Source organism: Spermophilus citellus, assembly GCF_964194105.1.
Source record: "Spermophilus citellus genome assembly, chromosome: 13".
NCBI lineage: Eukaryota > Metazoa > Chordata > Mammalia > Rodentia > Sciuridae > Spermophilus > Spermophilus citellus.
In genome coordinates this window covers 61700885-61716452 of record NC_138193.1, presented here as the reverse complement: position 1 = coordinate 61716452, position 15568 = coordinate 61700885, and the positions used below count along the sequence as shown (strand labels likewise).

At 40.4% G+C, this 15568-nt stretch overlaps 1 protein-coding gene across 2 annotated transcripts in view; it reads right to left on the bottom strand.

Annotated features, from left to right (window-relative positions):
- Positions 1-15568, bottom strand: part of SPRED2 (sprouty related EVH1 domain containing 2) — a 128507-nt gene that overhangs the window by 39061 nt on the left and 73878 nt on the right. Inside the window, exon 1 of one of the 2 annotated variants that reach the window (XM_081264196.1) lies at positions 13658-13814. The exons of the other annotated variant lie outside the window; for it this stretch is intronic. Within the exon in view, the coding sequence (XP_081120322.1) occupies positions 13658-13674 (17 nt within the window). The 5' untranslated portion in view covers positions 13675-13814. Of the gene's footprint in view, positions 1-13657; positions 13815-15568 lie in introns of those variants that run through there. 2 annotated transcript variants of the gene reach the window in all.

Here is a 15568-nt window from a genome sequence, read left to right as displayed (position 1 = left end):
ATATATATCTGGTGATCTCTATAAAATGACTATAAAATGACTCAACAAACTATTTCAGCATAAGCAAATGTGTTAAGAAGTCAGAGGTACAGGTTAAGATCTGTTAAACTGGGTGGTGCTTTTGTGGGTATTCATTTTACATGTCAGTTAAGAATTTTCAAAAAGTCAATTTCTCTGGTTTAGAAATTTACATATTCTGGACTTGATAGACAAGGAAAGTTACATACAATGTGGTTTTGTGAATGGCAGAAACATTTTCTGCTCTGTACAAACCACTAAAGGCAGAACACATGTCCTGCATGCTTAATGCCACAGGAAATAAGGCCTTTATATTAATTACCAAAATATGTACTGTTTATATGGTTCGGTTAGGCCATTATAGAAAAGGGTTAGGAAAGATCACTAATTCAAATGGTAGAAGACTTATTTGCAAAGTGTCATTTCTGGCAGCAGGCAAGTCTGGCAAAGAAGTTAGCCTTCCTCTCAAATCCTGATGAGCAGGCACCGTGAAGCAGAGAAGAAACTTTCTGAACATTATACATTTGCTTCATAAAGAGGGTCAGTATGCATGAAATCTGTTAGGAAAGCTGAAAAGTGGGCTAAGTAAGAAAAAGGCTGCCCCACAGATAGTTAAGGTCAGTGATACCAACCACAAAATACACCTGGAGAGCCATCTTTGAAACAGCCCTACCCTAATAACTGCTGGTAAGAAAAGCTATGTACCCGAGCAGGTAGTCTGAACTCACAGTGTCAGAGCACTCTGCCAGGGACAGACCTGAGGAGAAGAAAGCAGGCTCATCAGTCCACTCCACTGCGTCTCTGCTTTCCTGAGCATATTAATTCTAATATGTTACATGACAGCAGAATACGTTACAATTCATATTACACATATAGCACAATTTTTCATATCTCTGGTTGTATACATAAGTTTATTCACACCATGGAGTAAGTTTTCAGGAACAGAACTCGAGACACGATTCTTAAAAGGGATGTGTGTGTGTTTGTGTGTGGTCTTTGCTTTCTAATGACTGGGGACCTACATTTTATCCAAGAACCTGCTTACATTGTGACAATCACAGACCCCTTTGGGGATGTTAAATAGATTTTCTTCCTTCACTCTGTATTGGGCTCAGAATCTGAGTGAAGCCATTGAAAACATTTTAGAAATCCCACTGTAGTCTTATGCCACACGCCAGAAGTTCTGCCATTCTACAAGGTCACCAGTGCCCTTTGTGTCCAAGTCCTATCCTTGGAGGGGGAGGTAAGGGGCATTCCATCCTCATCTTCACATGCCTCAGATAAACCCAGCATCTATGCTGTTGATGCTACCTAGCTACACCAAAGCATGTAAATCTTCTCACCCACACACGGTTCTCTGATGCACATTAGAGTGCCATGTACTGGGAGTACAAATAATACTGGAAATATGAATGATTATAAAACTTAGTAATTTGTAGATTATTCTTTAGAATTAGTCCTACCAAGTCAAAATTTATTAGCATGGGCCTCTTGTATTTTTATTTTTCTATTGAAATTTTCATAAAAATACTCCTTTTTAAAAAAATCTGTGCTGGCTGGGGACACCTGTATTTAGAAACAAGTGATTCTAACACAAACTATATGCCAATATCTTGTTTAACATATAGTTCTGATCTAGCAGGTTATGTGCCTCCATAAAATTTTCCTTTAAATTTTATAATTTGTTGATGGGGCTGGTGTTGTGGCTCAGTAGTAATGTGCTTGCCTGGCATGCGTGAGGCACTGGGTTGGATTCTCAGCACCACATACAAAAAAATAAAATAAAGGTCCATCAACAACTAAAAAATATATATATATATTTAAAAAATGTACAATTTGCTGTAAACATTCCTATTTTTCAACCTCTGAATGCTCCCTACACCTTCAGACCCCAGGAGCCAGTGCAGCAGGTGCCCTGAATGTTCTGGTTCATCCTCTGCACAGCCACAGCGCCCACTCCCAGACATCCTTAGGAGTGGAATGGAGACTCGGCTGGGCGGTCCCAAGGCAAAGGTACCAGGCGTTGTGCTGGTCACCAGTCTGGTCTCTCCTTTCTTTTCTGTTGTGTCCTGTGACCCATAATGGCCAATAAAAGGAAATGAAGAAAGACACAGAGGAACAAAGATCAGAGCTGAAGTTAAACATGGGAGCCTTGGAGGAAATTGTTAGGGAAATACCAGCAGACAATTAGGGACCCTCTGCTATCCCCCAGCTGACTGACACTTCTAGAGAGCTGGGGAAAACCTGCTGTGGCCCAGAGGCTTTAAATTTCTGCCCGTCTACAGCAGCCTCCAACACAGAGCCCCAGTACTGGGGGCCAAGCCACAGGGACTGTGAATGGGGTGAGATGCCCATGGCCTGGCAGTGGCTGGGCAGGCCGGAAAGCCCCTCATAAAATGCTGCTCTCTGGCTTACTTCTCAACAAGGTTTGTAAGTTATATTAGACTCACTCCACTTCACTGTCCAAAATGCAATTGTTAAATTAACTTCTAAGTGTGTATCTCCTACAGTCTAGGACAAGCACAAATCCTACACAGGAAGAGTGATTCAACTGGATTCTACCACATTTCTTTTCCTTCCTTCCTTCTTTGCTATGTTAATAAAAAAAAAATCTTGATTTTACTTTAACATATCAAAAGTGTCTTAAGGACAGAGCTGTGGTTTTTTAAGACAACAAAACCTTTCTTGTCCACATTTGAATTCCACATTTAAAATCAGACCCCAAGAATACTAGAAATCCCATATCTACAATGAGTGACCGATCACCTATACTTGGGGCATAATGAAGATAAAGGTATCGGGGCTGTGCTGCCGCTGCCACGCATAATCTCAAACTATAACCTAATGGGACACTTAAAAACAGGCAATGAAGTGTTTAAATGTTGGCTTCACCACCTGAAGGGGCAATTTTAGAAGCAGTGTCTAAGGCAGGTTTTTTAAAAAAAATGGCTCTTTGGCCACTCTCCCTGTGTCCATGTGGCTTTTCCTGGAGCAGGTTATCTTTTGAGGTGAATGATGTGCCCAGCAGGAAGACAGCCCAGCTGGGCTCAGGGCAAGTTGAGAGATGGAGCAGCACAGGGACGACAGTTTCTTGATTGTGGTTCACATGCAATCAGCAAAGAAAGTCACCTGTGTTTCTTAAAATTTGAAAGTGTTCTGCCTTTACCCAACAGCTCAAATCTTAACATTTTTTACCTGGAGGGACCAGAAACTGGAGACTCCTGGGTATAATATGCTTCCTAAATCCCAGTCTTGGTCAACTATGGAGAGGTTAAATCTCCGTAGTTCAGTAGGTAAATTACCTTCATAGTAGGTCCTAGAATGCATTTTAAAATTATTTTTGAGTGCGGCACTGTGGCACACAGCTGTAATCCCAGTGACCTGGGAGGTTGAGGTACGGAGGATCACAAGTTGTAGGCCAGCACTGGCAAGTTAATAAGACCCTGTCTCAAAATAAAAAGGGCTGGGAGTGTGGCTCAGTGGTAAGGATCTCTGATTCAATTCCCAGTACAGGGCTGGGGTAGAGGATGGGAGGGTAGAAGAATTATTTCTGAGTGTGAAAACACCGACTTCGGGAATTTAATACTAATTACCAACAAGAACAACAAATCCTTAGAATTGAAAGTAACTGTAATAAGATTTGGAAAAAGAAAAAAAAACTTTAAAAAATTTGAATTCCATGGAATTCAAAAAAGTTCAAAATATTTTTTTAAAGGAAACATTTCTTTTTAAAAGCCTACCATCAAATAATTCTCTGCTCTGTCCCAGGTATGCATTATACTGACACAAGATAAAAAATTAGATTCAGGCTTTTCCCTTCAAGGTAAATAAACTCCATATGCTGGACAAGGCCACTCAGCTGGCCATGTTCTCCTATCTGCCTCCATACCTTCCTTTACCTGAAAGGCCCAGAGGTCCTACCTGTTAGAATTACTGAAGTAACAAGATAAAAACAGGCATGTGTATGTTTTATTGTAATACTAACTTATTATAGCATTATACACAACTTCTTTAAATGCAAACATGGATATTTTAAAGTCAGTTAAAACATTTTAGGAAATTATTGGAAGATTTTACCCTAACAATTCATTAATATTCAAGGCATCTATTGGAGTCAGTTCTGAGTTTTTAATAAAAAAAAAATCACTAAAACACAAACAACTTTGACATGAGGAATATATGTTTGTGTGTGCATGCATGCACTAGGAATTAAACTCAGAGGTGCTCTTCCACTGAGCTATACCCCCAAACCGATTTACTTTTTGTTTATTTTTAAAATTTTGATACAGTGCTAGTTGCCCAGGTTGGACTCGAACTTGCAATCCCTTGTGTCAGTCTCCTGAATAGCTGAAGTTATAGGCATGTGCCACCACACTGGACAATATGAGGGAAATATTTCAAGAAATGAACTTATTTTTATTCAAGCCCCCCACAAAAGAAAGCATCCATCTCTCACAGACTAAATAGTCTGTCCTAAAGGACTGAGTTTCAGGTGCTTACAAGGCAAAAAATGGAAACAAGGGAGCCCTGGGAGGTGAGCCGCAGCAAAGTCTGAATCTAGGTTTATGACCCTGCTTTTACTGTCTGTCTGCTCTACTGAGCCTGGGGTTCAGTGGAGTTTGTAGTTAATGAACTTCAAAGAACTAACAACTGAAAACAAACAACACAACCCGCCCCCAGAGAATCCTTTCTTCTTTTCCTACTTTTTACCCAGAAAGCAATAATTTTCTTTGCCTTTCCCTGTTTTACACACCCTTACACAAATGGTATTTACGATCCACATTTAACCCCCAAAGGCCAGTTAATGGAAACATTGGATCACTGAACAAAATTAACTCTCACCACGTTAAAGAGTACATGTAATAGAAAAATTGGTACTTCATAACACAAATGGCAAAGGGAGTTATTTAAAGTTAATAATCTCCAATTCAGGGCTTTAAATTGTAGCCCTTGAACTTCTGTACATGACTTTCTCAGAATAGTTTTGCGTTTTTCCTCATTATTGGAGAAAACAAAGGAAACAGTACCTAAAAATCCACAAGCTCAAGTATTTAGTGAGACTTTAAATTTTAAATCTACAAGATGCCAATAACAGTCGTGTAAAGTCTGGTTCCTTCTCCTGTGACCCAGGGCACAGATATATATATATATATATTAACCTAACACCCCCCCCCCCCCGCACCAGTCCCAAGCAAACCATAGTCAAAAGTTCAGGAAATTACTAAATTGTTAATGCCAAATTCTGAACCTACAAAATCTTTTACAAGCTAGTTCTTCATAAGAACTCTTCTAAACAAAAGGAGATGATCATTTACCCCACAGGAAGGAAGGAAAGTCAGCACATCGTGCTAGCAACAGACAGGATTTTTGCAAGCCTCATTGTTTATATTCCCGGCAGATCCACTGGACATGGGAGTCCTTTCAGGTGGCAAGAATTACTAATTGTTTGGTTTCTTTTGCCCCTGGGGCTTCTTGTCACCTCCCTCACTAGAGATAAAAAGCTAAACACACACAATAAACAAAAAACACTCCAGACATCTATTCTCCCTTGAAGAATGTGGGGCTGGTCTTCACTCCCTGGGCCAAGAGTGGGAAAGAGGAGGGCCAGAAGGGATTGAACCAAGGGGCCCTTAATCATGAGCTACAGCCCTTTTTTTTTTTTTTTTTTTTTAAATCTTGAGACAGTGTCTTGCTAAATTGCTGAGGCTGGCCTTGAACTTGCATCCCTCCTGCAGCAGCCTCTCCAGGCCCTGGGTTTATACATTTCTTGCATCAGTCAATTAGAGAAACCACTCCCATTCATAGGAAAAAAATGTAAATCCAGCCTGGGAAAGGGATTTGTTCAAGGTCACTGACATTAGGGACAGATAAAGGATTCAGTCTCTTTTGCTACCTCTGCCTACATTTTTTTTTTTAAATGGCTTTGTTGTGAAAAAGTTCCTGTATCCATACTAGCTGCTCTGAAGGATGTAAAAAGAGTGTTCTTGTTGTTACCTTAAGATTTGCTGGCAAGGCAGCGACTGTGAAGGAATTATAAGAAATGAAGTGGTATTAGTAATAGCACAGCTACATGACACAGGGACAAGGGCTGAAGAGAGTGGCAGAGCAGGCCTAACTGTCTGGGTGGCTTCTCACCAACAGAAGTTGTTCCTTCTGGGATATGTCAGGAGGCCTACCTTGCCATCCATTTACTCCTCACAACTGGTACCACAGCCTTACTCTATTACTGAGCCTCAGCTGCTTCTTATGTATACCGAGGAGTAGGGGCCAAATGACCTTTGAGGTCCCTTTTCACATCTTTGTGTTAAAAAAAGAAAAAAAAAATGCCCTTACAGTTCATTAGCTGTGCCAGTGAACTTACAAACACATGCCACAAAAATATTACACAAAAGCAGATCAGAAAACTTTCACCAGTAAAATGCAACTGAAAAAATCTTTCAAATAGAAAAAAGAAAAAAAAAAAAAAACTTGAACCACAAAGACCTCTAACCCTGACATACTAACAGATACATTCTCTCAGTGCAAGTATCATTACACAATTATGAAGTCCCCAGGGCAAAACTGGTTTGTCAAAGTACTTTGAAAACCAAGAAATCATGAAAACTGAGTTATAATGAATTTAATAAAATATTAAACCCCACTGCCAGTGAGAATGGCCAGTTCTACTCTGGTTTTAACTGTGAACTTTCCTATCTGGGTATATTTGGGGGAGAAAAGTCAAGCAAGGAGGAATTCTTTTTTTTTTTTTTAATGTATTTTTTAGTTGGACACAATAGTTTTATTTTGTTTATTTTTATGTGGTGCTGAGGATCGAACCCAGGTCCTCAAACATGCTAGGCAAGCGTTCTACCACTGAGCCACAACCCCAGCCCAGGAGGAATTCTTAAACTGCTGCATTAGCCTTCATGTTGGGGTCCCTGGAAAATGGCTGCCACGGTTGGTTGAGAAATCTTCAGGCCTACAAAGAAAGCTGACCAATAAAAACAAAGCACTTACATACCCAAGTTCAAATGGCTTATTTAAATGCAAATTTATCAATGGTACCCACATTAATACTATGGTTTCTGTTATGATTTAGATGTGAAATGTTCTCAAAAGCTCAAAAGTGAGACAATGTAAGAAGTTCAGAAGTGCAAAGATTGGGTTGTAGAGCCTTTACATAATCAGTGCCTTAATTCCCTGATAGGGATTAACTGGGTGGTGAAAGTAGGCAGGTAGGGTGCGGCTGAAGGTGTGGGTCTCTGGGGGCGTGCCTTTGTGTTACATATTTTGTCCTTGTTGAGCAGAGCTTGTGTGTGTTCATTCTCATTCTCTCTCTCTCTCTCTCTCTCTCTCTCTCTCTCTCTCTCTCTCTCCTTCCTGGTGAGATGTCCTTAGTGGCTTCCTTCCACTATGTTGTTCTGCCTTACCTCAAGCCCTGAGGAATGGAGTCAGCAGTCTACGGAGTGAGACCTCTGAAACTGTGAGCACCAAATAAACTTTTCCTTTCTAAAATTGTTCTTATCAGGTCTTTTGATCACAGCAGTGATAAAGCTGACTAAAACAGTTCATAAATCCCAAACTCAGAGGTACTGGAAGATTCTCTTTTAAGAACTCACTAACTATTGGTGAGCAGTGAAGGCAAGCGTCAGGCTCAGAGGAGGATCATGAACCCTCTGCACTGTGATCCTCCTAAGTGGACTACACAGAGGGACAGGATTTGACCAACAAGGGCAATTTCCTTCCAACAACAAAACAGAGCTATCCACTCAGTACACACATTCTCTTCAATTACTTTCCTGCTATAAAAGAACTGGGAAGTAAGGAAACTGTTCAGGTCAGCTAGTTACCCAGCCTGCTCACAGTTTTAACATCTTGAAATAGTTTTCATCTATAGGAGAGGATTCCAGTTTGAGTACCTGATTCAAAAAGAACCCCTAGTAAACACCAGAGCTATCTACAACTTCCAAAGCCCACCAGATTGTGGCAGTGCTAGAAGGCATTTTATTTCAAGACTCATGATCTTCACAGATAATTGAGACCCTTGGTGGCTAAGCTGCTAAAACTGGGCTTTCTTGACCACCATTGAATCCTTGCAGTAGGGAACCCAACCAAGTTTTAAGACTTGCCTTCAGAGGTGGCTAAAGCCCGAGGCATGACAGCCAAGTGACCACAGGCAACTTCTACCAGAGAGCTTTACTGACAGATGCTGACCTGCTTGTTGGCCAGATGCAATTACACTACTGGAAAATCTGTCATAAACCCATCGCTGTGGGCTGTGATTTAATGTAAAGAATAAAAGGGTCCCCAAACTAATGTTAGTCAAGAGGAACACCACCTCCCAGGACTAACCTCATCTTGTTCTGGTTCTCTAGGACAGTCACTTCCCTGTTGGCACCATGAAAATACCACCCTGTACCCAACAATGTCCTAAATGAGTCAAGTGCTCTGTATATGGAAGTTCTGCATGAACTGAAAAGGCTAGATGAACAGAAAGGGATACAACGTGACAGTGCTTTGTCCTGTGTGCCTGCACAGAGAGAACCAGCTGTACATTCTTATCTCAAAAGACTGCTCAGTGTGAACCCATTTTCACTGCAGTATCCTCCATAAGACAAGAGATGGGAACAACCAAATGACCATCAAGGGATGAATGGCCAAACAAAATGTGGCACATATATACAATGAAACATTACTCATCCTTAATAAGGAAGGAAATCCTGTCATACCCAACAACATGGAAGGAACCTTGAGAACCCTATGCTAAGTGAGATAAAGCAAGTCACAGATAGTTCATGTGGCACACACCTACAATCCCAGCTATTTGGAAGGGTAAGGTAAGAGAATTCTAAGTTTGGGGCCAGCCTGGGCAACTTACTGAGATCCCGTCTCAAGACAAAAAAGCAGAGGTTGGCGGACTGGGGGTGGAACTCAGTGGTACAGCGGTCACGTAGCACATGTTAGGTCCTGGGTTCAGTCTCCAGTATTGTGGGAAAAAGACAGACAGACCACCACTGCACTATTCGTTTTACTCATATAGGTACCTGAATGTAACTAGTCAAAGTCATGGAAACAGAAAGTGGAATTGTGGTTGGTGGTTGCCTGGGGTTGAGAGAGGAGAAAAGAGAGTTTTCTAATGGGTATGGAGTTTCAGTTTCATAAGATAAAACAGGGGCTGGGGATGTGGCTCAAGCGGTAGCGCGCTCGCCTGGCATGCGTGCAGCCCGGGTTCGATCCTCAGCACCACATACCAACAAAGATGTTGTGACCGCCAAAAACTGAAAAATAAATATCAAAAGTTTCTCTCTCTCTCTCTCTCTCTCTCCTCTCTCTCTTTAAAAAAAAAAAAAGATGAAACAAATCTGTTGCACAACAACAATACTACTAAGATGCACACTTAGAAATAGCTGATGTAAATCTTATGTGTTGTGATTTTTTAGAACACATGCGCGTGCGTGAATCCTAAACAGCTGGGTCACTTGAATTTTGTATACTAAAGGACCTCAAGTTCAGAAATGTTGGTTTTTATGAGGGAACATTAAGAAGTAAACATTACCACTATTTAAATAAAATATCAACCTCCCCCTAATTATAAAGGTAACATATGTCCAAATAAATAAAAAATGTCCACTGTACAAATGACACATCACCACTATCCTTTCAAGAAATATTCTACTCGGAGGAAAGATTAGCAAATTTGTAAGACCTTCTCAAGGGAATTATAAAAGGAGGATCTCATGCTTCAATTATAAATGGAAATGTTGCCTTTGCTTTGTTCCTTGGGATACAAGGCAATTCACATACATGAAAAACACAAATGTTCCCTTTGGTATTGATTTTACTGAGAAAAATAAATGGTGTTTCTTATAAAATCATTTCAAAGAAGAACAGAAAAGAGTTAAACAGAATAGATTTCCCCTAATTATTAGCATTAACAAATTCCCCCAGGCATCAGACAATAATATTCTTAAAGAATACTGAGTTTATAATACAAGCGACAGAATCCCCCAGAACATTTTTTATGATTAGTTCCTTTTTACTTCTTCTATTCTAACCTCAATTTTAAAGATTATCAAACACATACACTCAATCACAAGGGTTTTCTAACAGTTCCATTTCTTCTACGTGAGGGTTACTGATGTTTTTTAATATTACTCAAAGCAAAAAAGGGGGAGGGGCTGTTTTCTATTTCTTTGGAACAAGTTCCTGCCAGGTTTTGCACACTGCTGTTCTTTGGCGATGTGATGAGAACACATGCCCACCCACAGGCACTAATTTTGCTCTTCACCCTTCCCAGGCAGCCTCTATGACACATGCTGTCTGTGCTCCATATAAGAGAATTCAAGAGGTCCAGTCAAACCCTGGCCCCACGGGGCTGGATCAATGACAGGAGGCAACCCAGCTCCTCTGCTGGGATGGGGATGAGGAACACGTATTTAACAGCAAACCACAAAAAAACCCCAAACCCAGCTCGGACATCTCCAATCTGAAAAAATCTCTACAATCCCATGAGTTAATACTGAAAACGAAAGTCATCTCTTGGGTTGAGATTGAGATAGAAATGATATCTTCCTGTGCTTCCTTGCATACTCAATGATCTGAAGATGACACAGCTCACCCCCTGCCATGTGTAGCAGGAAGTACCTCCCTCATCCCAAGCCAAAAGCTCTTTCCAAGAGGGCTGAAGTGTCAGCCTGCTTCTGAAGCAAACAGATACAAGTCCACATCAGTTTGACAATAGAGTGGTCTTGTGTCCCATTTGTTTTCTAAGAGTGGGGTTATGTCCCAATAAGTCTGTGCTTTTCTGAACTAGAGAAGGTTGCTATTTACAGGTAATGACACAAGATTTATCTCCAAGTGTTAGGAATCCCACCCACTCTGTAGACAGAATGTGTGTAACTCCCGATGGGGGAGAATGAAGGTGGCAGTGGAGTGTAGGCAATGGGCAGGCTGAGCCCTCCCCTGGGAGCCAGTCATGGCCGCTCAGCCACAAATCATATGTCTGTAGAGCAATTCACTGCAGACTCTAGAAAAGGGTCTCTCGAAATACAAATGAGTATTTTTAAATGTTGATAGGTAATCCATAGTTAATCTTAGAGGATTCAAATGCTCTCCTGTCACAACCCCCCCCACAACACACATACAAGAAATGTCTCACAGAAGCTTTTGTCCAAAATTATGTCACTCTGCTTGGTTCAGAAAACATGGTCATCAAAATTATCAAACTGACTTTTGAGCCAGACAGTTTTTTCTTAATGTCTATCCAAGAAGAGTTACTTTCTGAAGAATCAAAAAGGGAACAGCTCAAAGTTTCTGATGGCTCTGGATCGCAGGTTCCAGTCAATTTATGAATAAAAGAAAACCCCGGGAGGAATCTATTACACATAATGATAAATCCCAACAAGGCGGGCACTGAAGTGAAGACGGGGCTGGGTCTGGATCTCACGCACTTATTAATTTAACACTACCCAGCACCCGGCTCCCTCAGTATCTACTGATTGTTTCCAAGCTGAATGATATGTGAGACCTTCAATACTAGCCATGCTTCTGCATCCTTTTTCCCTCAAAAGGGAAAGAAGGATCTAAAAACCATGAGATCACTTTGGACTGATAGCTCACAAAGACTGTGGACCCACAAGTGCAGTAGCCACAGGCAGCAGTGGTCACCACTGCTGAGTCTCAGTGATCCAGGTGCCTCCTATGTGGAGCTGGAGAGGTCTATGCTGCTTTGAGAAGAATACGAACAGGACTGTTGATGACACAAATCACAGGAAAACAAGACACTGTCACAGAAAACACCATTAAGTCAAGAGTATTAAAAGAAGTGTTTTTATATCCCTGCCTATAACTTTCTGTAGGCCTCAATGGGGGGAAGTGGTAAAACCCAATATATCAGCGAAATCAGAGAATACAAATCAGAAGGCTCTTCTGCCTTCAAAAGGACAAAAATAATTTGCATTATTTTTCAGATAACTTTTGATGAAGTAAACTCCAAGTTTAGTGTAGCATTTGCCAAAACTGCAAGAGAACCCTGTTTACTATATAACATTGCAAAGCATGAGCTTTACACAGTTCAAGTTAATGTTTTTTAAGTAGCTTTCCTTCCACAGCTTAAAAGAAAAAAATTGTTAATGAGAAGGAATAGAAAAGGTCTCTCACTTTGAATCTGAAGTATTTTTAATATCACCAAATGCTATTATTAAATATGTACTATATATGTATGTGTATACACACACATATAAAAATAAGCCCTACAGATGTGGGCAGGAAAATTCTTAGCAAAACCCCCACATATTTCAAATACTGTTCTTCCTCATTATTGTCCTCTACCATAATTACCATGTTACAGCATAACAGGTGGCTTTCATTTATAGAATGCAAAATTAATGAAATTTGGAGTTGGAGATGGTCTTCTCTCCAAAAACAAATTGGCCACTCTAAAAAAAAAGTGTACCACTTAATCCACAAAACAAACAGAAACATGAATTTCTGAATGCATCTGAATCAGTAAATGGGATGCATTCACCAACAGTTTAAAATTCATACACCTCAAGGAAAATAAGTCATTATTATGGGTTTTATAAGAAAGAGGAAAAAGAACAAAGACTGCCTATTTTTCTAGCTTGGAAACTCCAGATCTTCTTCACACTCTCCGATGATAACAGGATTTACCATCACAAACTGGGCTGCTCCACCAATGTGAGATCTTAGGCAAATTTGTGGGCAGTGGTGTTGTAGGTCCTGACCCAGCCATGCTGGACCCACAACCCCGGAAAGCATAAATAGTACTGCTATAAACTAACTATAGCATCTGTCCCTAACAAGTAGACTCAAAAGTACCTTTTTAAAACATTGAATACACTGTGAGCACACATAGGAATGTTTAATACACTCAAATAAGCAAAATATGTGCCTTAACTAAGTCAGGCATTGTTTAAATTTAGTGAGTGAAGAAATAGAGAAGGTCAGACATGCAGACACGGCTTTCCAATTATGCAGAATGATCCTTTAGATCATGTGAAAGCTATAATTAAATGTTGATACCAAATCCCCACTACCCTTTCTCCCACCTCGGAAAAGTTAATGCATGAATTCAGTCTGAGCAAATTGCGATCTGCAAAAAATAACCATATTCAGTCATAAGGGGAATAAAGCTTTCTTGAGTTAAGCCACGCATATTGGGGGGGGGGGGGACAAGATACCAAAAGAAACCCAACATAACACAATAGTTAACATTAGACCGCCTCCTTCAGCCCTCCTCTGCTTATTTTTTTTTTTTAAAGCTCTAAGTTACCCACCCAAAAGATGTATCATTCCTGCAAGCTGTTTCCTAGGATAGCACCTTTTAGATTAGGACTTAATAAAAGGGATGGGTTAGAACCATTTTATCTGAATACCTAAGGAAACATTTGTTTTTCAGAAAGAGGATGAGTGAATAAAAACTCTCTGTCCATCAACAGATTAGTGGTTATCTATCTGTCCTTGAATGTGGGCAGGAGTGCATGCATGCACGCACACACACACACATATACACACACTTCAGTTCTTTACAATTAGAATGATTTTCCTCCTTTATAAAAATGGTAAAAGCACACACCAGAAATGTTAAGCAAAAGAGAAGAAGGAGAAATTAAAGTTCATGTAAACAGTAAGCACATACCTGCCAGACGATGCCATTTCCTCTACATTGTAGAGCCCAAGTATTGGGTCTCAGCATTATTGCTACTATAAAAGCTTCCGATAAAAATGGACCGTCTCTCGCTGACCTGAGAACCAGCTGGCTGCCTGAGAAGCGGTTTCCCCCATATATGATTCAGTCTCCTTGACAAATATACTGCATTGTACTGGATGAGTCATCCGAGGGTTAGTCCGCATTTTATAGGCCTGTTGTGTCATTACTCACATTCAACATCCTGCTTCTCAGAAGTGGAAACTGGAAGCCTGACAGCTGACAGATGCTTTTTCCAATTAAAATATTGTTTAAAAAAATTCCTGTAAGTTATGATTATCAATCATTGATGATAGTATGAAATGCCCAGGAAGCAAAGAACACAGCTCAATATTTGAGATCACAGTCTATGGACCCACAAGTTCGAGCTGCTCACCCCACCCCCTAGCCCAGATAATTTTCTTCAAAGTCAAGAGCAAGATCCTTCTCTCTGAGGCCATCAGTTGAACCAGCACAGGCAGGACCTTGGCAATTTTTGTGTTATAAGGTTATCCAGTTGTGGGAGCTATGAAAAAATGACATGTCAAAATTTTGGTTCCTGGATGGATTTTGCTAGGTGGGGTGGTAGCACTGTGTTTATCAAATGTTTACTTTTTAGATATCAGTGTTTACTCTTTAGGCATCCTGACGTATGCTAAGGGTGAAATGATGTGGTATCTGGAATTTCTTTTAAATATTTTAGACATACATACATACATACATACATACATACATACATACATAGAGTTTAAAAAAAAAGTGGCAAAATCAGAATAAATTGCTGTACCTGTGTGGTGAGAATATGCAGGTTGGCTGTATTTTTCTCTTTTGAGTATCTGTGAAATTTCTCATGGTAAATTTTATTTAAGTTAAAACTTTTAAACTTAAAAAAAAAAAATTCCCCCAGTCCCTACATTCTAATTTGTACTGAATAAAACACTTGAAGAATATAAAAGAATATATTCAGGGGCTGGGGATGTGGTTCAGTAGAGCACTTGCCTAGCATATGTGAGGCACTGGATTTGAGCCTTAGCACCACATAAAAATAAATAAATAAAATAAAGGTCTATCAACAACTTTAAAAAAATTTAAAAAACAGAACAACAACAACAACAACAAAACACCTGAAGCTGCCATGCTCATGAATGGGGGAAGAAGAGGAGCCCCATTCACAGGGTGACACCGTGGGTGTGGGAAATGAACCTGAAGGTGACTTAACCTACCAGTTAGAAGGTGTGATACTCATGTCCTAAGGCCATGGTGAAGGCTGTATCAACTCCCTGAACCGCTCTGTCATGATTGTTTCCTTATGCTTTCTTTGAGGACACAAGCCCCAGCCTTGTTCATGAGCTCAATGTTAACATTATGAAGGAGAGGTGACCATTTCCAGCTTCCTTTTATGGCTTTGGAAATGCTCCATGAGAGGTTATGTAAGTCAAGTCCAGAGTCCCTTATACCAACAAAGCCCTTTGTAAGGTGGCAGTGTTTGCTTGACTGACTTTGTGCTCAAAGTGGGGTACTGACACCAGCTGGAGGAGGAAGAGGGCTTGGATCTCACGGACGGAAACAAAACAAACCACACCCCCAACATATGGAAGTTTTAGGATTGAACCCAGGGCCTGGCATGTACTAGGCAAGTTCTCTCCCACTGAGATACATCACCAGAACACCAGTGTATGTTCAATAAATCCACTGTTGAAACTAGATGTCATTCCAAAAACTATCCATATGATGTGCTGTGAAAGCATGACAAGCCACCACAAGAAACAAAATACAGAGGTCCTCCAGTACTCCAAACCTCTGCAGTGTCCCCTCAATAGGCTTCAGGCTGAAGTGTCCACCACAGCCAACAGCCAACCCCAA